This window comes from Labrus mixtus, chromosome 4 (assembly GCF_963584025.1).
Source record: "Labrus mixtus chromosome 4, fLabMix1.1, whole genome shotgun sequence".
Classification (NCBI taxonomy): domain Eukaryota; kingdom Metazoa; phylum Chordata; class Actinopteri; order Labriformes; family Labridae; genus Labrus; species Labrus mixtus.
In genome coordinates this window covers 27,804,100-27,830,322 of record NC_083615.1, presented here as the reverse complement: position 1 = coordinate 27,830,322, position 26,223 = coordinate 27,804,100, and the positions used below count along the sequence as shown (strand labels likewise).

The window sequence follows — 26,223 nt, the reverse complement described above, 5'->3', positions numbered from 1 at the left end:
CCAAACTTCAGTCCTATTTGGTGTCACATACGACACTGTGATGAGCAGCAGCGACAGTCTTTAACGGGTAAGGCTGATAAATGACCACAGCAGTGTAGAGAGAGAGAGAGAGAGAGAGAGAGAGAGAGAGAGAGAGAGAGAGAGAGAGAGAGAGAGAGAGAGAGAGAGGGGAAGGTATAGTCTGCCCAGTAACAATCGCACAGCCTCGCTCGAGCGCTGAGGAACTATTGGCTATGCAAATAGACACAGGGAGGAGGAAACAACTTAGACTGGAAAAAAAAACTTTAAAGAGACATTTCCCCCACTTTTCTCACAAGCATTTCTATACAGCTCGTGAGCCTGGGATGGAAATTAACAGCTCTAAAGCTCTGAGGACTTTACAGTCCCCAGTCTTCCCCTGACGCGCTCGAGTCTCGTTTCATTCAGAGCTACGTCTTTGAAGTTGACTAAGAATATGGAGGGGGATTAACATATTTACACATGCAGATTCTCTTTGTGACTGTACGTGAGGCTAAATCTTTTGGCAGTCATTTTTTTAATTATCTGCTCAATGACTTACACTCAGCTTCGTTTCCACCTGCTTCATTTTCCATCTCAAAACTTGATGTGGAAAAGTTTTTTTTTTTTGAGCATCAGAGCAGAATAGTAACGTTGGTTTAAAATAGTTTGTGAGCAGTGAGTCTCATCTTTGTGTCATCTTTGACTAAAGATTGTGCAAAGAAAAAAAACCCTTTATCGCTGCTTTAGATTTCCTAGAAAGCTATCTCACAGACCACAAGCTGTTTGTGGCTGCAGTGCAAAAAATAAAGTTCGTACAAGACGTGTGTGTCCACGCGCGTGTGCGTTTTTGTCTTTCGTTTGTCTCTGAGTGGGTGATGTGCGCGTGTCCGTGCGCGCGCATGTTTCTGTAAGTTAGTATGCATATGTTTCTGGCCACATGCAGACAGTATATTCATGCATCCTGCTCCGCGCTGAGCTGTCCATCAGGCTGCTCTAACCAGAAACAAACACACAAGAGTCACTTCATTCTTTCTGATCCAAACTTCAAGTTGGTGCCAAATGCCAGAAATGGGCTACACAACAATAAATCAATACATGAGGCATTAATTTATCTATTTTTTTTTTTTTTTTTTACATTGAATGTTAATGGATGTAGTTTGTCACTCATTCTTTTCTGGTGAACTTAAAACAAAGTGAATCAAAGAAAAAGCTCATATGACGCACATAAACCCCTCATTTACCTGAAGCACTATGTTCAAAATGTGTTTTAATCACTATAAGATATCCAAATGATTCACATATTTTGTTTATTTGTGTCTAAGGATAGTCTACGAATGCGAAAAAAATAAAAAACTTTTTTAAGATGGATTTTTTTAATGCGCATTTCACTCTTTGTCGTCCATCTACTTTGGGACGTATGCATGCCTTTAACATTTAGAAATGAAACAGGTTTTCTGAGAGTTGACGTGCATGCCAGGCCAAATAAAGAAGGACAGCAGTGCAGCATGTTGCGTCTGCTCTATACAGAGGTAACTGCGTCAGTGCGCATGCAGGGCAGGCTTGAAATTCGCCTGATCTGTCGAGGCGGATGAAAGTAGAGGCTCGCTTTGGGGAGAGAGGAAAAAGTTCTCAACAAGGAGAGGCAGGACTACTCTGACGGAGCCCTGCAGTCTCACTTTTATGCCTCTAAATACTTTCCCTGCCATCTTTTTTTGCGTTGTTTTGTTTGCTCTTTAACGCCGTTTTGACGCTTCCGAGAGAGATTTCCTACTTTTTGACTTAAGTGAAAGCAGCAGCACCATGGAGCTGCTCTGCCTCGAAATGGACACCATCATACGAGCTCGTCCCGATCCAAACCTCCTGTGCGATGACAGAGTCCTGCAGAGCTTGTTGACCATAGAGGAGAGGTTTCTACCGCAGTATTCTTATTTCAAAGGCGTCCAGAAAGATATCCAGCCGTTTATGAGGAGGATGGTCGCGACTTGGATGTTGGAGGTATACCGAAACACCGAGTGCTGACAAGTCGTCTTATTTCCGTGCTCGACTTTAAAGCCCCTTATTTCTTTCTTACTGATTTGCTGTTTGCAATTTCCAGACACTAGATCACTCTTAATGCTGTCATTTCCGACCGCTTATTCCTCATATTTACCAAATGTGTCGCTTTCTGTTATTTCTTCCCGATTTTTAAGTCCGCTCATGAACGCTGTTTTCATGAAACTTGTAGCTGTGAAATCTGTGACACCGGAGAATTTCTTCTATGTGCCTCACATGTTGTCTGCACGAGCTGCTCACTGCTTATTTAATGTTATTATTTTAGATAGGCTGAATATTTCCATGCACACGTATGCACTCCCCAATGCAATGCTGCCCCTCGCCATGTTGGTTTTTTTACAGGAGCGCTCGCGCTTTTAAGAGGACTTAACAGTGTCATAAAGGCAATAACAGCGACTGAAAGACATCGGGAATGACAGAGGGGCTTCTCTGGTGTCCGATGAATATGAAAAATGATCAGAAAAAGCGATGCAAACCTTTTAGGTTTCTGTTTAAAATGTCGGAAGGGACGAGGGCCTTATCTGTGCTTCAGGTCTGCACCCTGTCGCAAAGCCTCTCTCTGGAATTATGTTCCATTTTTGACACTAAATCAAATATTTCTGAGCAATATGCACCTGTACAGAATCCTGAGCCTCTGAGCTTTATTTTCATATAATTATTGTTGGGGTTCCTCTCACTGGGTATTTTTAATTAATTTTTGAAATAAATATATCGGCTCGGCGGTGACGCACATCACCCCAGCCTCTTGCTACTCCTCTTTTATTTTGACATTTTATTTATATTTATCGGCTCTGGATTTCGATCCGAATTGTCGGGTATGATGTGGTAAAGACCCCTGAACATTATCGTGTGAAGAAAATCAGTCCACATAATTTATTTGTATTTTTAATTATTTTATGAAAATATGACGAATGACAAAAAAAACGTGTTTCCGTGTGCTGCGCTGTCGGGGTGTTTTTTTGGCTCGGCTGATTGTGACTTGAATTCATTTCTTGGTGAATGAACTGCAGGAATGTGACTCTATTGACAGTTTGTGTTTGACATTTATTCCATTCTTTGTTTAAGAATCTATTTCTAATTAATGGATGATGTCGCAACAGATTAGGGCTGGGCGCAGATTCTTGGCCGGGCCCCAACTATGTGTGTCATTGAATTTATATGTGCTCTTTATATGATTCCACTTTTGTTTCTTTCTCTCATAAAAACTTTTATATACATTTCATGTTCTGGAAAATACGCCAGGTCACTGAAGGGTGGGTGACTGAATCCAAACGCTGAACATTGCTGCATTGTCTGCTCTCTCTCTCTCTCTCTCTCGGTCTCTCTCTCTCTCTGCAGGTTTGTGAGGAGCAGAAGTGCGAGGAAGAAGTTTTTCCCTTGGCCATGAACTACTTAGACAGATTTCTAGCCGTGGTACCCACCAAAAAGTGTAACCTGCAGCTGCTGGGAGCAGTCTGCATGTTTCTTGCATCCAAATTGAAAGAGACTCGTCCATTAACAGCAGAGAAGCTTTGCATCTACACAGATAACTCCATCAGACCGCAGGAGCTGCTGGTAAGCAACAGTTGGTTCAACACATTTTAAATTATTCACAGTGGCACAATATTCAGTGGCACCTCTGAGGGTTCCTTTTGTCATCGTCAGCTAAAGCCAACAAAAGTCATGGTGTAGTTTTTTCTACATGTTTGCTTTGGACAGCAGGGGTTATTTCTGTTATATTGCTTTAAAAACAATTTTATTTTATCCATTCAAGATGAAAACATGCTCACAGTAGACTCAGACCACTGTCACCTCACTGATCTGTAGTTCTGCCTCCACTTTGCACTGCAGCGTCATCAGAGGTGCACTGAAAGCGACAGCCTCAGGCTGAATTGTTCCACAAGTGCTCTCTTTACTGTACAAGAGACCCTGTGGGTTTTTACAGTATCAGTCCACTCTGTGTGACGGTCTCCATCGCCATCTGGTGGCAGATATTTCCACAGGAGCAACGAGGTCAGCTTGAACTCCAGCCAAAGCTCTGACTCTGTTCCTGTCAGCGAGAGAGCGAGAGACACAGAGAAATTCAAGTTTGCCTTTTACAGTTCAGCTTTCATCCAAAAATAACCAGGGATGCACACATTTCTGATATTATGTCATGCTGCACTATTTCTGTCTCTTGCGGTTTTTTACAGAGCTGATATGCATTTTTCAATCCAAAATAATTCTACTAAATATGATTCAGGGATGATTTTGTGTCATTTGGAGAAAAAGAAAAATGTGATTCCTCTGTGAGTTTAGTTCGGCATCTTTGGCACAATCACACCAGCTGCCTTCACCAGTGCAAACCAATTAATTAACTCAGTTTCCCATCAGATAAGTGTTTCCCCACTGCTCTGTGGTGCTACATAAACATTCCTCGGTAAACAACAGCCAATCCCACCCATGTTGTGAAAGAGGCCACATATTCTGAATCAGACATGGCTCATGGTTGCAGGCCTGCCTTGCTGCTCAGAGGTCTGCAGCAGATTCAAGTTCCTGACAAGCTGCTGTCACTTTTTGATGTTTTCTGATCACTTTCTTTGATGGATTTGTCTTTGGGGTTGTTGTGTTGGTTTTCATTTCCCCACTCTCAGTGATTGCTTTAAAGTTTTTTTATCTCTTTAGTTTTAAGAAAGTACACAGAGAGTGTGTTATTAAGAGAAATAGCTGCACTTTCTAAACCATTTTGAAGTAAACTGAGTGCGTCTACCTTTATGCTCAGTCTGAGACAAAGCCCTCAGTCCTTGAACTGTTTAGCCGGGGCCTCATCTCTCTGTTTCTGTATAAGGCAGTATTTTGGCTGACATGCAGATACAGGAAACAGAGATCAGCTGCTCAGGGCATGTGATCGTTTTTTTGTCCTCGTCTTTGGTAACAATTTCTTGTAAAGAGAACCGCAATGTTACAAAGAAGGTGTGACCAGAGGAAGGCAGTAGCAGAAGGAAGTGGGTGCCTGCCTGCCTGCCACTCTGTCAGCACAGAGAATGTGTTGCAAGGCTGGTAGCTCTTACTGCGCTTGAGTCTCGCTCCCTGGCACTGATGGAAAAGGTTTTCACAGATCAGGAGGCAGTCAACACTGACCACTGCTGGTCAGTAGAGCCTTTTTTCACACTTGCACTCTTGAAAATCTTCTAGAAAATTTCAGGACAAGCTTCTTCTAAAATCTTATCGACTTGTCTGTTTATATTATGCACTTCACATTGGGAGACCGTCACCTGCTGGCAGGAGGGTGGGGGATCTCAAAAGGCAGGACATGACGTGAAAAGGAAAACTTGGTGAAAAAAGCAACTGAGCCATTATGATATAATGAATGGTTTTAGCCTGGGCATCAATAGTACATGTAATGGGGTGTGTTTACAGTGTGAAAGAATGAGTGGTAAAGGATATACCTGCAAGCAGAAAACAGTATGAAGCAGCCTCACTTCATGCACAATACTTGCACCGATGGCTCACCGGTCACATGATTTGATGTCATCAACCCCTCCCAATCGCTTGCGGGGACTGAATATATCGTGCTGCGTTCATACTTTGGCTCATCCCGACTTCATGCAGAAATGCTGCTAGAGGTGGCAGGAAAAGGAGTGGGAAAACAACTTGCATTTGATCAAATTATAGATTGTTTGAGATCCTGGTCGCAGCGTCTTAAAGCAAGCAGAGGAAGATGCCTTCACCTTTAAACCAGAGGACTGATTGGACTGGACCTTTCAGTCCTATATCCATGCCCCTTACATCCAAAAAGACCAGAAAGCATAACAAAGCTGATCTAAGGTGGCTGTGATTAAAATATTGCAAGTTGGCAGCAGCAGCAGCCATGTTGAATTGTCTCATGACTGAGTCCATGTGCTCTCTCACTCTCTCTCTCTCCCTCTCTCTCTCTCTCTCCGTGAAAGGGAAAATGAAGAGCATCCGTAGCCCGAGTCACAAGGCTTCAGTCCGGAACCAAACCACGACATTTTTTCCCAAATTAGTCACCAACTCTTCCGTTAATCACCTCCTCCTCGAACAAGTGAAAGTAACAAAACGCTCAAAGAGAGGAGAACGCCACACCTAGTGCTCCTCACACACACACACACACGCACACACACTCATCTAGATTTGCACGTGTCATCACATTTGCAAATACAGTAAGGCTATTTCAAAAATACTTGAAGTAAAGAGCAGTAAGTGAATCCACAGCTCTTCAGGTGCCTGAGTGCTAGAAATATGATGTATTTGAAATAAAGTCTTCATCGTCAGCTCAAAGGGAAAATTTAAAATCACCAAGCTTTACCTGAATTGGCAGCAAAACAAAAGATGCAGTATCTAAAATAATCCCATTACTTGTTGCAACACAAAATACAGATTTTTCCTAGTTTAAATGATTGAATGATGAAGTGGAGAGATGAGATTAGGGACTGAAATTCTGTTTAAGTTTTTTAATGTATAACAGATTTATGGCTGATTATGTTCAACAAGCACAGCCCTCCTATCCATTTTCTCTCTACAATCTCTCTCTCACACACACACACACACACACACACACACACATATGAAGACCTGCATGCACACACACACACACACACACACACAGTTGAACCTCTGGTGGGCCTCTTTAGGAAAGTCCCCAGATGCCAGACAGGCAGACGGAGAGAGGGAGACGGTGCTGTGAGGTCACCTGGTGGTGCTGCTGGTGTTTCTCTGTCCCAGGCTCGGCCAAGCAGAGACTAATGTAATAACAATAATGCTTAACCTCCACACATACTGATGTACGGGGGCCAGGGGCCTACAGAGGAGACCATTTTGAGCCGCACTGTCACTGGTTGAACAGCTGACGTTAAATGCAGCAGTGTGAGAGGGTAAAACCTGAGTCAAAAATCTTTAAAACAGACAAAAAGCAGAGGAGGTGACAGCCTTGCAAATGTAAACGTCTGCAGTCTATACAGTATTAAGGAGTTTGCCAGCAATGTTTGGTTATTAAAAACAAATAATTGGTCAATATTAAGTGCCAAGGACTTATATTTGTGTAGCTGTAACATGAAACTGATATTGTTCCCCTTTTACTATAACTGTATCAAAGTTCAAAATTAATGGTTACAACATGTAAAAAAAGTGCTCTCTCTCTCTCTTTCTCTCTCTCTCTCTCTCTCTCTCTCTCTCTCTCTCTTTAGGAATGGGAACTGGTGGTGTTGGGGAAGTTGAAGTGGAACTTGGCAGCAGTAACGCCGAACGACTTCATCGAGCACATTGTGAGGAGGCTGCCGCTGCCCAAGGATAAGCTGGCACTTATACGCAAGCATGTCCAAACCTTCATCGCCCTGTGTGCCACAGGTAGGATATGACGGGAGCGACACATTCACTGTCCTGTTTGAATAACACCTGTTTTAATTGAATCCAAAAGATGAGTGTGCAGAGTGCGGTGTCATCTCAACACTGTATCTCTTTTTTTCTTTTGGTGTTGCAAGTGTCACTGATCACGGAGGAGCTGCCAAGCAATAATAGCTTGCATCAACACACTTTCTCATATTGCAAAATATCTGTGTCTGCACGTTCCTCTTTCAGCGCAGAATCAAAGCTGTCTCTCTCGATAACATGCGGCAACAACTCTGTTCAGAGGTGTGCTGTGGGCCAGTCGCAGCCCGCCGGAACTTAACTGAAATGCGTTACCTCCAATGGGAAAAAAATTCTGCCTAGGAAAAGTGTCATGAAAGACATTTCAGCATCAGCCTCTTAGGACTGACATTCATCATTTGTCTTCTCCCGGTTGGTATGCGGTCATGTTTTAAAAGGCCTATCAGTGACTTCCAGAGCATCCAGTAACACTTCAAAGCAGACTGAGCCTGGTTGAGGGGCATTCCCATGTCACACAGGGTCGAGAAGAGGAACGGACAGGGGAGGAGGCAGGCAGGCTATTGTCTCTCATGCTCTTGAGGTGAATTGTTCCCTCGAGATCAAACATTCAGCGAGTGGTGGGAGGGACAGGGGAGCCTTCAACGTGATCTGATGAAGTCGAGACAGTAGAAGGGTGCGAGGGGGAGCGGGGAGTGAGGGAAAGCCGGAGGAGTGTATTGTTTTTGCACTGCCCAATCCTAAGGCATGTCATGTTTTCATATCTCTTTCCCCGCCGCCTTCCTTCCCTCTTTCTCTCCCCCTTCACTTCTCACGCCTCCCCGCCCTACAGCTGGAGGACATGATAGCTTTCCCATGTTAGGATTCTCTTCAGGGCAGGTTTCTCCTGTTTGCGTCACCTCCAACTCCACGTTCCAACAGGACAGGGGTTCTTATCCTAAAACGTCCCAAAGGATTTATCTTAACATAAATGAGGAAATTACACAATTCACCCACAGAGAGGCTGTTTGACACTCCTTTCTTTCTCACTTTCTGGGTAACCCCCACCAGCAGCGGCTTCCTTTTTCTGCAGGCCTCCAACAGGAATGCTAACTACACCCCCTCATGGGAAATAGCTCCCTGTGCTGACATCATTCAGAGGAGTGTGTGTATGGTTCGATGAATAGATTCAAGGGAGGTGACAGGTATTTACAACAAAAAGTCATGGCATTCCCTGCACTGTTTTTGCAATGGATATGATAGGGTGAGAAACATTTTCCGACACAAGTTTGCAAAGTTTTGAAAGGACACGCCCATTTCTTTCAGTGTTTTTCTGCGTCAGCCTTTCCTACACTCTCTCCTCTCTTCCATCTCTTGCTCTCCTTCTCTGACCCTGAATCTATCACCCCTTATTTTGTGCCAATGGATTAACGTGTGGAATGACAGCGTGCCAGTGATCAGACATATTCCCAAAGCAACATTGTGAAAGACTCAGCATGCACTTTGTCCTTAATTGCTTCAATGAGGCAGTGGAATTAGATTTACGAGCCTCCTGGAGTCGTCCTCCTGACAGCGCGTTTTAGGGGAGAGACTTTCTGCAGATAGCTCTGGATTAGCAACAGGTCATTCATCTGTGAATGTTCTCCTCAGACTTGTATCCAGGCAAACAGAGAGCGAGGGCAACACAGAGAGAGAGAGAGAGAGAGAGAGAGCGAGTGAGTCAACAATTTGGTGCATCTGAAGATCTCTGGGAATTCGAAACCCCATTTGGTGGAACGTTCCCAGCCGTAAATCTTCGGGTTATCTGGTGAGAAACCTCCTTGAGACATCCTCTGAGCTGAGAAGGTAAAGATGCAGCAGAAGGAAGAGGTCTCTCAGGAGGATTTACATTTGCAAGACAGTTGACAACGGGTCACCTGTGGCCTTCCTATTTCATACAGTCTCATTCAACCCACCACCCACCACTACTCCCACCACTGCCGCCCCCCTATTCTGAAAAAGAAAACACGCATAAAACCACGGCTCTCTGTTTTCAAGGGAACAAGAGAGAGAAGAGGAGAAGTGGAGAATGAGGCCTCTCATTCCTAATGGCTCCTCTCTTTTGATGAAACAGTTCCGTTCGGGCCACTCGGTGGGATTTTGTCAGGTGGCGCAGGCTGGCTCTGTATTAATTAATAACATTGGCTGGTCCTTTCAGGACTATGCAAATGGCTCAGGAGCTAAGCTAGAGGCTGGGAGAAAGGAGACAAAAGGCTTGGCCCTTACATTTCATATGCAGAGCCATGCGAGGGTCAGCGCCGCAGGGCCACTTGATAGGAAACACCAGCGTTTCCCTCAGGCAGCCCGCCGGATAATAGCCCAGAAACAAGCTCATTAAGGGAGATTATGAACCTCCATTCCTGCACACAGACACCAAGCACTCCGAGCTTCCTCTTCTATTCTTATTCAATCGAGGTAAAGTGGGAGAATGGACGGGGTGCATGGGGCAGACAGATGCACCCCAACCTGTCTGCTGCAGTTATTGAGCTCCGTCTTCTCGCCATATTGGCAGGGATTATGGTCCATTTTTTTCATACCGACTCCAATAGCCCTCTCTGTAATGGTATGGACGGAATGGTGACAATAGTCATAGAAGTTGATCAAAAGAAAACTCTGGACTGGGGCCAACATTGCTGTCCAAGAAAGAGTCAATTGTCCCGGAGGACACAATGACGACTTTGCTACAAGTCTGGATGTAAATCACAAGAGGTTTAAATAATGAAGTACTCGATTTTCTTAAATCTCAGAGTAGTTTGTGATTATTTTTTTGAATTGTCTGTGTCTGTGTGAGGGGATTTGATGATTAACTGGTTAGTTCCGAACACAAACTAATGATTCACCGACTGACAAAACGAGAGAGGCAGAGCTGTGCAGCATGGGTTGTAAAACATCACTTTTTATTTGTTTCTTTTGTGAACTGTTTAATGCAGCTCCAAACCCTAAAGGAGGTTTAAGAACCTGCATATTTTATCCTATTGTACATTAGTTTAGACATTTAAATCGGCTAAGATGAGCTATGCAGAGCTGTATCAGAGCCCAAACGACTTTGGTTTATTCTGTGATTTTTTTTCTGTTTCTCCACCGGTCTCCAAGCTGTGTGCCTCAAATTCTTGAGGTTTCTTTGTATATACAGGAAGAGACATACTATTTTCAAACTTGCCCATTTTCATTCAACAGTCAAATATTCTAAAATGACTCATCAAGGCCTTTCTTCATGGGAGCTGTCTCGCTGGTCCAGAGGCAGGAATGCTCCATGCAGCTTCCTCTCCTCTCCTGGCTGCTGCACGGAGAATCCCCTCCAGGCTCAGCTCCTCATTCTGGAGATGAATGATTCATCTCAGATGTGGTCAATGAAATGGTCTTTACTGGTGTTTGTTTACATAAAAATCCCCTTCATGTTCGATGAGTCAGAACCCCCGACAAATTGCCCACCTCCTCCATCAAATTATCGTCTCTCCACACGCTGCACAGTCATGTCCGGTCAGGCTGCATCGTCAACATTCGAGGCAGGAAGAAGTTCGCTGAAAGTATGCGCCCAAAAATGTGACACACAGAGTGAATCATCGAGTGGCATGTCCTGAGTTTCCCCCTTCTTCACCTCACTGGTGTAATCAGCACCATGCTTTAGATACTGTGGCCAGCTGAGTCACAACAGACTCACAAAGACAAAGATTTTTCATGTAGATTCGTCGACTATCCAACCTTAGAGGATGAGCAATCAGAATACTTTTAAGCTTACATGTTTACCCTGGAAGTCAGGTTAACCACAAAGACTAATATTTGTTATATGAGGTAAAGTAAATGTGGCAGCTAGCTTGACCTGAACCTTTTTTTGTCATGACAATCCCAAAGTCCCCAAACTACTTTTCCCGATTGTTCCTGATCCTGAGTGTTGAATCACTTCCGCTAAGCTTCTTATTTTGTCTTATTCATACCAGCAGAGATAAACACAAGAAGAGAGGGAATGGTTTTAGATTTAAAGCAAGCACAAATATTGTTACCAATATATGCTTTTCCCGTGGGTGAGAAGTGATTTTCTTTTTCTCCTGCATCCTACCTTTGATCTGGTCCACATCTGAGTGCTCACTCATCGCTGACATCACCACCTCCATGAGGCTGCAGCTGCTACATCGGAGATGATGGTGCAAGACATAAGAGGGATGTCACAGGGTGCTACAGTTAATGAGGAATTCTGTTTTTTTGGCAAATGAGTTTCAATTACTTTGAGTCTGAATAGGGTGCGTGACTCAGCCTCTCCTACATTTTGTTTTTTTTCCGTTTGTCTCCAGAGTGACAGTCTGGAACGAGAGCCAATGGAATATGTCAGATAGCGACGGTATCAAGTTATCTCAATCAGCGATTTCCCCCTTTGTTACATGTGGAAAAAATTCTCGTGTCCAGTTGTTGTTGTGTGTCTCTACACAAGGTGTACAGCCTGAGCAGTCTCCACAGACCTTGTTTTGACTACCAGGCTGTGTTGCATTAGTGGTGAAACATACTGTCATGCCAATCCCAAAATGATGTTTGTTTATGGCCTTAATCAGTCAACGTGCCCCGGGTCCTCGTAATGCTGCTCCCTTTATAAACAAGGTCAATACGCTCTACACGTATAGAATACAAGACCCTGATTTATTGCGCTGGAAAGCAAGGAGAGGGTGAGAAGGAGGGCTTTTGGCTGTTTTTCTTTCTTGTTTTGGCTGTTGTTCAACTTTCCAACTTTAATTAATTTACAAGTTTAATGTGCACACTGTGCATTGCAGCCACCCAGGAGGAGTGGGCCATGTAGGGGCAGCAGGCTGTGTGACCAGAGGCCTGAAGATGAAGTTTCAGGGGGTTAGGAGCACGGAGGAATGGAGATGAGGGGGCGCAGGGAGGAGAAAGGGCCATTGAAGGGGGTGAGAGGCGTGCGGGCCAGGCCAGCCAGCCGCTGCTCACAGGGAGCTTTCCATCGCAGGCGTCCCCACTCAGCTACATACACTGTTTATCCTCAGCATGAATATCAATGAGGGGCTCCTAAAATACGGCCATTCTTCCCCCCACATGCAGCAGCCACCAGGCCAGAGTGTCAGCCCGCATCGGCTGCACGCGCGAGTCCTTGTTCTGCTACAGACCTGTCTTGTCTTGAGTGCGAAAAATCAGCTTGCTGCCCACTGCCCACCACTCTGCTCTCCCACAAACCTACGTCTGTGCTGTTTGTGTGTTTCTGTGTGTGTGCGCGTTTGTGTCCGTCAGTGTCTGCGTCTTAAAGCATGCAGCCATCAGTGCATTGTTTCCAGCCTGCGTCTCCATGGTGTCTGCCTCCTTGCCTGTCAGTCTGCGCTCACTCCACACGTACAGTAAATCCGTGTATGCCTTTGTCCTTTTACCCCCCCCTAAGAAAGTTGTGCTCTTACAGCAGTGATGTAATGCTGTGGGGCTTTGTGTGCTCTTTCCTCTTGGCTCGAGGTAGCCTTTAATAAATCGCCCCTTGGCAGAAGCCCAGCGGCTAACACAGGGGTGTATAATAAGTTCATTTATTTGTCAACACTGAGCCCACAAGATGAGAAAGCGCCTGGCTGTGCATGTTAAAAAGGCAGCGAGGGGCTGCCTTTACAGCTATCAAAGGGCCTACCTCTTTGATTCCACATGAAAAAAAAGAAGGAAGAAAAATCTCTTCAGAGCCATCGTTTGCTTTGCAATTGAATATGGCAATATGTTAATGTGCAGGCTGTTTCTATGCCCCCACTGCCCACTCCTCCAGCCCATAGGTGGCCCAGGAACAGAGGCATACTTGTGGGGGGGGATGGAGACAGGAGGTGAGGGTCGCTGGAGGGCGACTCTTTTCTTCTTCCAAAACCTCACAAGAGTCTGGACACAGACTTGAGAGTGATGTGCACCGGGGTTGTCCACCCCCTCTCCTCTCCCAGTGAGCCCACCACCTTCCCCTTCCTTTCTCCTTGTTGCCTTGTCGCCATACCGTCCATCCCTCCTTCTTCATCTTCCTCCCCCCCCGCCGACCCCCTGTCCCCCAGTCCAGCCACATTCTTTGTCCGGCCTGTCTGGTTGAATTGGTATCAGCAGAGAGGGGATGGATGCTGTGTCTCTCAATTGGGTGAAATGAGGTGATGACTCTGGACAATGGAGTCACACTCTTCTGCCTTCCCTCTCGCAGGCCAGCCACTCTATTAATATGCTAAAAGATAGGAGGGCCGCCAATGCAAACCGCTGCCTGTTGTAGCAACAAAGAGTGGGGCATGTGTGCCATTCACTGGCCCCATCTAAGCAGGCCATGTGTTGTCCAAAAAGAAAGGTAGAAGTTGAGCAAGACATAAAGAGAGAATAGAGAAAGGAGCGAGTGTGTGTATGTGTGTGTGTGAGCCTCTGTTTGTGAAGAGAAAACTCTCTCTCTCTCTCTCTCTCTCTGTCTGTCTGTCTCCCTCACTCTCCCTCGCTCTCTCTCTGTCCCTGTATGCCAGTTGCCTTGCCTTTTCGGGCTTCTGGCCCGTTCACAAGCTGTCTCATTTGCATTATGAATGACAGTGAGGGGAGCTAACAAGGTTATTGGTCTTTGAGACGCACGCCTGTGACCACACGTGGAAAAAGGACCTACAGCAGTGAGCATTGGCAGAGGCACTGAGCCTCTTTATTCCTCCCTTTCCAAGCGCTATGCGGCTTTTTTTCAGCGAGCACACGATTTACTCAGGAGATGGAAGAAAAGGGGCCGGGCTGGGGGAAGGGGGGCTGGGTTGGGGAGCGGGTGAGGGTGGTTGCTTTTCAGCTCCTTTACAAGCCAAGTGAACCCTCATTATCCAGGCCCCTGGTCATTAGTGAGCGCTGCGTTCAGGCCTGCTGCAATAGAAGGATTATGTATTAGCTGACTACTAGATTACTAAATCATATTATCTCTGCAAAGGGATGTATCTCTACTCTTTCTACTTTGGATTTAAACAAGTGTTACGTAATGTGCAAATTAAGGAACTTTACCTGTTGAATAAAGAATTAAGTGTAAATCTCCTCTTTTAGTTTGTCAAACTCTGAACTTCTTATTTAACACATTGGTCAATCCTTCTTAAAGTCATATACAAAGTTATAGCCCTGAAGAAGCATTTAACTCAACAACTTTTGTCTCCTTCAACAGATTTCCGATTCGCCATGTACCCTCCCTCCATGATTGCCACAGGAAGTGTGGGGGCAGCGATCTGCGGCCTGCAGGTGGACTCAGCCGACCAGTCACAGTGGGGCGACAGTCTGACAGACCTGCTGGCCAAAATCACAAACACAGAAGTGGTGAGTTTGTTTTAAATTCCTTTGTCATTTGTCAACTGGTTAAAACACTCAAGTCCAGTGTGGTCTTTTGTCCCTGCTTGCACTCAGAACTTCTTACATGCGCCTGGAAATTTTCTGGGTATGTTTCTGAGTAATAGCTGAACGAGTAGGTGTAAATGTTTGTGTGCTTCACCGGTATTTAGCCGTGCGCCATTTTTACAGAAAGTCTATGAACCACCTGCTGCTGTATTGAGAAGCTTTTCATGTTTTTAGTCAGTTTATATTTCCAGTTAAAGGTCTCACTTAACTCATCATATCACCACTGAAACACTCACACACACTGTCTGTCACTTTAAACAAGCGTATTAAAGAGTCACAAACTCATCTTTATCGGATTTTACAGCCAAGATGTGTCATGAGAAACATGAGAAAATAATAAAAGGAGCCCCTAAACTAATAACTAAAGTATCTTCATTGAAAGAAATGACTGCATCAATGTCAGACCAAAAACATGACTAACAGATGTAAGTAGAGTGGAGCAGGTTTCTTCTCCTCTCCATCAGTCCGTTTAGGCTGCTCGGAGCCCTCTCCTATAAAGGATCCTCTGATCGAGCCATGTTGGGAGCATCTTCAATGTGCTCTGTCGCTGACAAGAATGCTGACCAGGCTGTTGTGTGTCTGTCCGGGTACAGTGAATGTTGCGAAGGTGTCTGAGCTTAGTCCAAACACAAGAAGGGCCTTTACTGAGTCTGAGCTGCCTGGCTTTCATCACGGCCAAGTAAGAGGGCTTCAGCTAGCTATAGCTCACTGTGTAGGATGTTTAGGCGGAAAAAAGCTGCAAAATGTAGGGAGGGCTAAGCTGTTGGACGATGAGGAAATCTGACTTCTTCATGTGATCCAACTTTAATATATGGCTGCCTCAGTGCAGTGCTCAGGGACCAGTGTGTCCTGTTGCACCAGCTTTGTTTAAGTCTAAATTAGGTTGCAAAGTTCACACTAAATCCCACAATAAAACCAGTTAGCTTGTGGCTGAAGTTGTCAGTGTTCAATGGCGAGACAGAGACGTAAGGTAATAGAGCGTTATGTCCAAACTAATCAAAATATTGTTTTGTGTTCCCATCATGTGACAAATCACTGAAAAGCATTTTGCTTAATTCAGCGTTTGTTACAGTGCTGCGTCTCGTGTTGAATTGTCTCTGAACTAACTTACAGCTGAGAATAACGTTGACAAACACTCACTAAAATATCTGTTAAAAAAAGATAATATAACAAGGCATTATGATCAGGTGATAACTTAAGCCTACACCCTTTATCTTCAGCTACTGCAAAATGACAACAGTGACGTCATGTGGTGAATTTGGCAACTACAGCATAAGTTGCAGCTCCAGTTCAGAGGCCACTGCCTTAGCAGGAGTACTACTGATAGCAAACATGTTCAGGAAGGCTTTTGGGGGTATTGGCAGTCTTAATTTAAACATGAACGTATAGAGTTCATGTGTGCTCGCTGCACAGGGAGCAGATCAAGCAAGGCGTGGACCATGGTATGTTAAGTTCTGTCCCAAAAGGAGGCGACGTTGGAGGAGGAGGAGGAGGAGGAAGAAAGCTGTTAAAGTGTGAAAAGGACACTGGGGGCGGTGTCATGCCTTCGTCCTGACAATCGGCCCTCTCTCGTCTCCTCCTATGGCCCATAATGCTTCACTGCTGGAAAGCATGGCTCCCTCTGGTGCGAGCAGTGTGAAGTCTCGCTTAGCAGCTGAGGAAAAACAAATAGCTGACCTCAGCAGCACAGGGCCTCAGTGTGTTTAGGCTGCAAGGTCTCAGACTTGAGGGAATTAAGTCGCTCTGTGTCTCTATGATCAAATCCTCACATTCCTGGATTCAGACAAGCCATGGCTCGCAGTAAACACACGAAGGGCACCTTTCCTAATTCAACATACAGCACATGAGAGGCTGTGGTATAAAAACTAGATACTCTCTCGTATGCCAGACAAAACTTCACAAAGTTACAGGAAAACTAACATCAGACATGTGCACAACTTGTGACACAACAGCTAAAACACCCGATGACAAATGTCCAGGAGTAGTTGTCAGCATTACTCTTGTGGTTTTCAGTGCTATGTACTGTTGGCTATACAGTTTGAACATATTGTCTTTTCACACACAAAAAAAGAGGAAATGGTGATCATTGGAAGTGCCATTTGACACACATACCCCACCTTCTTTTCCCAAAAGCTGAACCACTTTATACGTCAATCCAACACCCAAGGGTCACCTCAACCTCAGTTTGGACTGCAGTCATCAGGGTGGTGCTGTGAACCTGAGTCCAAAAGTGTTGTGTTTGGTTTTGGCTGGCACTGTAGAAGCTGCGCAATAGCATCTTTTAGCTAGCCTGCACAAAGAGCCAGGCAAAATATGAAGGCAAAACAAGTTTCGCCAACTTCTGCTGCTGCTGCCAACAGCACCATGGCCAACGCCCCCCCCCCCCCCCGGCACCCTTCTGGCATCTGTGGTATCCAGAAGCTGTGGTTTTCCAGTGGAAATGTGATAGGACCAAGTCACCATGTTGGGCTGCTGGAGGAATGTGTGCAGCCTCACATGCACCTGGTGTGGGACAGCAGACATGGCGCTGTGCAGAGTCACAATGTGGAGTGATACAAATCTAAAAATTTTGGGAATGTGTTAAGTTTCACAAACATTTGTGACTGGTGTTTCTGATGTCAGAGTAAGAAAACCGGGAAATACACAGAAAAATTACACAAAAAATACACACAAAAAAAAATGTTGGTGACTAGTAGGTCAAATAGGAGATAAGGGTGTTGTGTGCAGAGCTGCCATGTCAATTTTGAAGGATTAAAACAGGAAACAGAGGTTAGAAAAGTGCAAAGCTTAAAGACCACCACTTCCTAGATTCTTTCGTTTTGACTCTCTCTCTCTGTCTCTCATTCATCTTTTTTTTTTTAGCGCTGCGGGTCACACACTGAGACAACGGAAACACATTTTCCCATTTCTTCCTCTCTTGCTGCTCTCATTCCTCTTGTGAGGTCACTTTGGTTTCCATTGATAAGTCCTCACATGAGTTGCACCATGAATGGATGTAGACTTGAAATGTGATAAAGGGGAGATTTGGTTTTAATGTTTATTAAAAAAAAAAAAAAGGACACAAACAAAGATGCATCTATTGGCAAATATCATCTTTATTAACATAGCCTGTAGCGTCACAACTGGTGGTATCTCGGCATGCGGGTTAAAGAACTAAGTAGTCTCATTTCTTTATTGTAACTTGTTAACATTTAAGTCATGTGGTGACTCTTTATTTCCAGTGTCAGCCTCCGGATATTTTGTCTTAAGATTCCCTAAGATCAGAAGTGTGTGTCGTCAATGGGTGTGTGTTTGCTTCAGCTGTCTGACCACCGAGTCCTCCCCGAGTAGCTAACACAGTCTTGTGTGGTGTAGTCAGCAGTTAAAAACACATTCCATGGCTTCACACATTTCTTCCTTTTGGGTTTGTCTGTCTGCACGACTTCCCCCCCCCTACTGCCAGTGTCACAAAGGTCGGCCGGATGATAATGTGCATGCCATGATTCTCCAGAAAATCAGATTGTTGCAGTGTGGTGTATGTTTGAGGTGAGAAAGAGGGTGATGTTGTGTTTTTTCTGGGTTGAGGCTGCAGAATGAGACGTTTAAGTCCCGCTTTACCTCCCATGGGTTTTTTTTTTTTCAGTATTGTTGGTCCCCTCAGAATCCAAGTACCTAAAGTTTCTCTGAAAGCAGTGTTGGTGTTTCCAGTAGTCACACATTGAAGTCATTAAAGTTTCTCGGATAAAGCCCATGGGTCTTGGCATGGGATCAGAATCAGTGCTCTTAAGAGCGGCAGAGATTGGGGGGGAGTGTGTCTTTTAAGAAGTGAAGGCGTGCATTCTTGCGGTAAGACACAGGCAGTTCCTTTACATGTTCTTCGCTCGACTTAATTTTCTCACAGGAATTGAGTTTTTTATGACCAATGGAGCACATGTTGGTGGGAAGATTTCGTGTTTGTGAGTGTGCGCGCGCCCATGTCAGCGGCCAACCTCTGGAGGAGATTAAGGGACAGAAGCTGATCAGGTTTCCTCCACGTCAGAGCGAAAGCAAGGGGAGACATTCTCTCAAGAGGCACCAAGCCCAGATCAGTCCAACCTCCCCAACAGCAAATCAATCTTCATGGACTGTGACCCAACATACTCTCTGAGCTAATTGGTAGATTCTATCAAGTCTAAATAAAAGAGATTTCAAGACGGGAGTTACCTCACGGTGGAGTTATTTTGTCACAGGCCTTTTATTGCAGAAGATTTCTTTGACTTCTTTTAAAGAGATTCCACCTGTAAAAAAAAAATAAAAAAATCCTCCATAAAAGTGCCCACTTGCAAAGAGTTTCAACAAATCATCCGTCTGGAGAGTTGGGTTAGATGTCAGAAACTGGTAGTTTCCCTGTGACAACACGTACATGTCTCACCCTGTAATATGTCATGCTGTTTGGCCTTTGACACCGCAACCTTTCGTTGCTCACCCGTGTGCAGCTCCTGAAGAGCAATTCCGATGTGAGCGAGGCCTCAGTCCTCTATTCATCAAGGCCCAGCGGCACCAGCAGCTATAACACAGGCTCAAACTGTGGCCCATCAGGTTTAAATTAGCTGTAAATGTCTAAAGAATGTTTCTCCGCTCCACAAGCGGTACACTTTCACCCATCCCTCCGGCCATGGGGCGCTCTCAGTCATGTTTCCCACAGACGCCTGGTGCTTAAAGGCAGGGGTTATGCATGTGTGTGTGTCTGTGCGTGTGTAGAGCTCAAAGAAAGCAACTGTTGTCACATTTCACCAGCAGAGAGCAGTGTGAGGTCTTTACCAGGCCTTCAGACAGGAATTCTCACATTATCTTGTTTTGTTGCCGCAGTCTGCTCTGACTTCTAAGAATCTTAAATGATTATCAACACTGTTCCTTTCCAAGAAAAACAGTTTGACCTTACTCTGACGCTCTTGCTAACACCTCATTTAGCACCCCTCTCCCCTTAACTTCCCCCACGTCTCCCCCTCCCCGGTGAGTTGCTCTCCGCTCATGCACTGCGCTGTCCCCTCTGTCAACCCTCCATCAGGGGAGGATATGAGGGCTCAGCGCTGTTGAGAGGCTCCTCTCCCAGGTGGATTCTCAGGTTGCCGCGGCGGCCTTTGATGGTGTAAGGCGAGCCGGCCAGGTCTCAGATGGATCCCCTGCAGGCAGGCAGGCAGGCACACAGACTGGCTCTCGTTAAAAAAGCACCACCTTTGTGTTCCCACAGGAGGTGGATGTAATTAACATAGCTTTAGTACTACCTGTGTTTTCAGCCGCTGTTGTCAAGGCTACTTCTGTTTGGGTTTTGTGTGCGTTCGGGAATGGCGGAGGTGGAGGGGTAGGTGGGCGGTTAGATGGGGGAGGTGGAGGTGTGTGTTAATGCATGTGTGTGTATGTGCTCATGATCACTACGGGGTGGTGTTCAGTGCACAACCCTGGTGGGCTGATGTAATGCTTTGGTCTGGTCTGTGTCCACACTGGGGCTGCTAGAGAACCACTGGTCATTTAAAACCCCTGGCCCAGGCTTGCCCAGGGGCCACACCAGGGGCCCCTCTGCCGCCACACCAGGGGCCCCGGTTTCTCATGCATTGACTAAAGTTTTCAGAATACTTTTGTAACTGGCAATGATAGTTGCAGAAACCATTTTTCCCAGTGTGCGATTGTGCTACTTTTTTCCTTTGAGTTAGACAGAAATAAACGGTGAAAAGCAAGCTGACCAATCATGTAGCTGTGTTAAAAACTCAGCTCAAAAGTAACTGTGGTGTTAGAAATGTGTGAGAATACATTTATAGCGGTGCAATATGTATGCTGCTTTGTTCTTCTCTGCTCTTTCATTGATACTGTGAATATGTTGACCTACACATAGCATTGATATAAAGGCCAAAACCATCATCAGAGCGGCAGACTCTTGCTTCGTCCGCCATTTTCACATCTGTCTTTTTATGTCATGACCCGCCTCCTGAGACCCTCGCCCATTCGACAGGGAGAGTTTCCCGATGTGTTAAAAAGTAACTCAGGAATATTTCAGGGGAGGCCTGACGGAAACTTTCTACTAATTTTCTGGAGGACATGTTTGAAAGTGATATCTCGAGACGCTTTACAAAGGAGCATATGCTTTCCTGCCCCCATTCCCAGATTACAATGTACAGATTTTTACATCTTGTCCTCCCTTTTGTTTTGACATTTCAGGATGTTCTCAAAGAGTGCCAGGAGCAGATTGAGCGTGTGTTGGTGAGCAGCCTGCGCGAGGGCCGGCAGCAGCAGCAGCAGCAGCAGCAGACACAGAGAGGCACCAGCGGCAAAGGCCTGGACGAGCTGGATCAGTCCTCCACCCCAACAGACGTCCGCGATGTCAACTTGTGAACCACTAGAGGGCATCATTGCACAGGATTTACAAAAGAAAAAAAAAGCATCATGAAAAAAAACTCAATTTTCTTAAAAGCAGAAAAAAAGAACAAAAGAACAAAAAATGTTAAAAAACACAAGCCCTTTACAAGAAAAAGAACAATGCTTGCTAGTTTTTTTTGTAGATTTTCTGTTCTTCAAGTTTAAAAAAAACAAACACCTGGCCATGAAATAGATCTTCTATGATGTTCTAGTCTAAAAGCTACAAATTTGATACAAGAAGAAGCTCTGTGGTGTCTTGGATAAACAGAAGGGAAGCCAATCATATTTGCATTCTGCCTTTGGTTGTATGAGTATGATCTTTAAGTTATATTTTAACCATAGCTTGATTGTGAGGCTGTTATGGTAAGAGAAGTCGAATGCATTCAGAAATTGCATACATGGATCTCCGTTTTGTTTCCTCTGTTTGGTGTTCTTTGAGTATTATCACTTTTAAATACGTGGCTGAGGGGGGAAACGTGTTCGAGCTCCCTCAAAGTCTACGTGTGTCAAAAAACGAGACAGATTGAGGAAGCTGTGAGAACATTTTGCTAAAGAATGATTGGACCCGTTGCGAGGAAAGAGACAGAATGATAATAATTATGAGTAGTATTAGTAATAACTATTATTATTAATTTTATTATTGGACAGATTTTTGGAAACGAGTAGAAAATATCAATAAGCTCCTTTTGTCAGGCTGCTTGTGTGTCAGTTTGTATGCAGTTTGTGTGCATACCTGTGAGTGTGTGTGTGTGTGTGTGTGTGTGTATGTGTATATGTGTGAGTATTCGAATGCTACATGATCTACGCATATAAGCAGTGTGCATTCTACGGCGTCGAGCACATCGGTATAACACGACATCTATGCTCAATCACTGCCTTCCTGCATTAACAGTGTATCATGGTTCATTGTTGGCCAACAGTAAACTCATGTGCAAGAGACAGGAAAAAGAGGAGGATCCAGGTGAAGGGACTCTCTCTTAGGGGCCCCTTGCACCTTTCTAAGAGAGGTGTGACACCTCAGACTCAGAGGTGATGTGAGGCGTTTGTTTATTACTGCCATTCTGTAGATGAAATATTACAGATATACTTCATTCTTTCACACGTTGTTGGTGTTTCCTGAGTTGTGAAAGGTTGCTTTGAGTCGTAATGACCTCTCACATGTGCAGCCTAAGTGGCACATGTGACACCAGGAGAGGGCGATGTCTTGAAGAAAGTAAGGATATGCTTTTAATGTCAAGAGGACGTTAGACTTCTCTGTATTCAGTTGCATGGAGGGAACAGGGTGTTGCAAGGAGAGGATAAGAAGTAGGGCTACAGTTTCCATCACTGATGGACAGAGAGGGTTCTAGTGGTGCAGGAGCATGCTGCTGTGTAGGAGACGAGGAGGATTTACAGCCAGTGGCTGTAAGATGATAATAAACAAGAGACGCCCCAAAGGTATCACAGTACAACCCTGATATCTACATATTGAGATGGAATGAACATTCATTTTTTATAATGAGTGTCTTCAATGACACAGCTAAGTGAACAAAGTCGTTCATGGTTTCCATTTACACGGAAATGAAAAGAGGAACTAAGACTGTACAGTGCCAGATCATGTGAGGATGAACTTGTTTGGGGGGAGGGGGTGTTGAGGAGTACAGGATGAGGATATACTGTCAATGCATCTGGAGTCCCACATAGGGAAGTTTTCAGCTCCCCTATATGATTTCAATGGCAAAGCACTTTGAGAGAACATGCTCCCAAGGAGAAAAGTAAAAAATAAAATGGGTGGTGGGGTGTTGATCGGAGGTGAATGGATGTTTTCTTTTTCCTTGTTTAGCCTTTTCTTTGGTTTACTTTGTAGGGCTGGTTTCCCAATCATCAGACATATACCCTTGTCGAGCAAGAGTCAAATTAAAAAGGCTTTCCACAACTTACGACGAGAGGACATTCCGATAAATAAATAAAAATAAAAAAAACATTCCTATTCAAACAAAGTGCAAGTCGATGACTAAATTTAAATGAACAGAAGCATGAATTGGAGCAGGTCTACACATAGAGTTCACTCATCCATGGGTTCGGTTTGATTTTATTTTATACTGTCAAGAAATTAAATATTTGTTTTTACTTGAATTTTTTCTCTTCATATTTATCTGCGTCACAGCCACAGACAGTCACACAAGGGCAGCGATGAGCTACAAGAAAGGGTGGTTGTAACATCCAATATTTGCACATGTTCTTCTGAGGGCAATGAGGTTTGCTTTTGTTTTAAGACAGAGCAGAGCTTTTGTTCGAAAACCACCTCGACTGATGTTGTGTTGCGGTGTGGTTGGTCAGTTTTCTACGGTGCTGGCTTGTGCAGTTCAAGCTGAGTGTCTGTCAGTGAACACATCTGTGTCCCTCTGTGAGCTTTGCTGCTTCAACTCATTGGTTAGTGGGCTCACCAGCCAGGCAGACATCAGCACAAAAACAAGAGACAGATTTTTGTTTTGTTTTGAGGGGACACGTTGCTTTGCCACAGCGAGGTGTCTTTGACTTTATGCTTGAGTTGTTTTTGTTTTTTTGTCATGATGGTATGTGACTTTGCTTGAGTGTATGATTGTCAGACTGAAGAAAAATGTGGGGATTTAATGTTTCAGTGATATCTTTTTCAGTAGAACTGGGCGATCTAATGATAATTTGCCCAAACATCCCCATTTGAACATTTGATCTGACCCCTTCGTTTTGCCTCTGTTTGCCTGATGTAAGCTCTCTCCCAAACTTCATGGTTGTGATTTTTTTTCTTTCCTGCAATGTATTGTTGCATGTGTTATATATAGAGACCACCTTTTCAATTTGTGTTTGATATATTTTATGGGGCGACCAGACCCTCCAAAGGGTTTTTCTAAGATTTAGAGATACTGTATTCCAAAGTGAAGAGAGGACAGAGGAGAAGGTGTGAAGACATCAAGAAAAAAATGTCAATATTTTTATTGAATTATTGTTGTCTTTTTGCGCTGCTAAAAGCTATGAATTTGTTTCATTTATACAAAAAATAACATTACCTAGTTGTGATGTGTCACTTGAGTGTGCTGCTATTTTATAAACATTTGTATTATAATATAATTATTTTACTGTCTAAGAGATACCTTCAGAAAAACGAAGTAGATGGTGATAGAAGAACATGAAATGAGTACTCGACTGGAAATGTTCTTTGTACAGTTTGACAGTTTGCTTAGATAGATTATCTCCTTCCCCTCCCCCCCCCCCCTTTTTTTTAATCTATTTTGCTCTCCTTCTTCCGTCACATTCTGCGTCAGTGGTATTACCTATACCTCAGGATAACTGGACAAAACGCAACACACACAAATCCATCAGCTATACCTCTGCAGTTAGGGAGCTGGGACTGGAGGAGAAATAATCAGTGGGGATGCGGAAGCAACCACATTTGGGTGTTTTTGTGGATGATTCCCACTGTTTTAGTGCGGGAACAACTTGCTCAGTGAGATGGGAAACAGGATAAATGTAAAGCTTCCACTTGGACTTAAATCATAATGGAGCGGGAAGGTGGGGTTGGCACGACAACAGTGAAACCTTTAGGGGTAGTTTTCGATAGATAGATTTCTGTTCATGTTGGTGCTACATCCGACTTATTCTGTGTGAAAGAGGGAAAACTGCACTTCTATGAAGGCCAAAGTTCTTGCTTTATACAAACATTGAAATGCCGAATGTCAGTAAATATGGATTCAACATGTGACCAAGATTGGTTTGAAATCATGCGTCTGCACAACATTGTGACCGCAGCAAAATAGTGGGTTGAGCTTGACCTGTCAGGCACAACCATAAATATTCTGATATCTGAAAGTTTCAGCGGTGCAGTTTTCCCTTTAAGTCCCCCCCTCCCCGCCTCCACTCAAACTCATATCATGTACCTCAAATGTCTGTTGCACAACCTCTGTTCAATAAACTTCTGCTTTAAAGGGTGTGACAACACATCAGCTCAGTAGTTCTCATGCCTCTTTCTTGTCAGCTCTATCCAATTGTTTCAGTAGATTTGAAGTATGTGTGATTATGCAATGACACTGCAGAAAGAAGCTTAGCTGTACAACTTAATCTTGTGAAAGCTGCAAGAGGAGTGATGACTAATGTCCGACAGTGTGTCTTTTCATGGAAAGCTGAGTTTTAGGAAGAAAAGTTTAAACAACAGGAAAATGGATGAATTGTTATTTCAGCCCTGGACATAAATCTTGCATCAAAAGCTTTAGGAAGTGTACTGGTTCAGAAAAAAAAGGACTTATATGAACTCAGCAGTATCTTATAAGTGCCTGTTGTCTAAATAAAATGTAAGTGATATCTAAATGTATGGACAACTACTGACAAATCAATGCAAAAACAAATTATAAAGATGTTAGCAACCTGCACTTATTCTTACATTGCATTAAAAGTATAAAATACAAAATGTCCTGCATGTTCAGGGAGAGCTGTGGTGACATGGACAGGTGGAAAACACTTGTTTGTAAGGAGAAAGGTCCAATCTATGACCTCTAGTGGCTGCATTAGTCTAAGCCTTGTGTTTTGACTCGCACACTAAATGGTATGTAGCCTACAACGACACTCATAAATAAAAACAGACATGTGCAAAAAATGAATCTTTATAGTATGGTTTTCCATTTGCCTAAAAAATCAGGCAGTAGGCTATGTAATGACATATTATATACAGTTAGGCTACATAATTTTCCTAATAGGATATATCACCAAACTATTTAGGACAGTGTCCTTGAGGTTTTATTATTATTTAAAAGAAATACAACATGTATTTTTAACGGGAAATTCTGACATGGTTTAGGAGACAAATTGTGTTTGTCGACAGGTCGATAAAGGAGATTTGATCTAATTAAATGTATGAATACATCACAGGTATGTCCATTTCCCAGGTAACGTCATTAATGTTTTCAGCCAATCTGATTGGCTGGTAATATCTGCTAAACCTGCATTCAAGTGCCCCTCGGATGCTCGGATTCTCCAAGTTGCTAAATCGACTTTTTTGCTTATAATCTTTAAAACATTGACGCAACATAGGCCTAGATATTATTTTGTAATGTAGTAATAACAATTCATCTGGGTCACTTTAATTTG

The 26,223-nt window shown here is 44.0% G+C and overlaps 1 protein-coding gene across 1 annotated transcript; it reads left to right on the top strand.

Annotated features, from left to right (window-relative positions):
• The first annotated feature begins 1,527 nt into the window (after positions 1-1,527).
• On the top strand, positions 1,528-25,085 carry ccnd2a (cyclin D2, a). The gene is made up of 5 exons (XM_061036756.1): positions 1,528-1,995; positions 3,391-3,606; positions 7,218-7,377; positions 14,531-14,679; positions 20,929-25,085. Exons 1-5 carry the CDS (start codon positions 1,801-1,803, stop codon positions 21,100-21,102), a joined length of 894 nt encoding a protein of 297 aa, XP_060892739.1. The 5' UTR covers positions 1,528-1,800; the 3' UTR covers positions 21,103-25,085.
• The last annotated feature ends 1,138 nt before the right edge of the window (positions 25,086-26,223 follow it).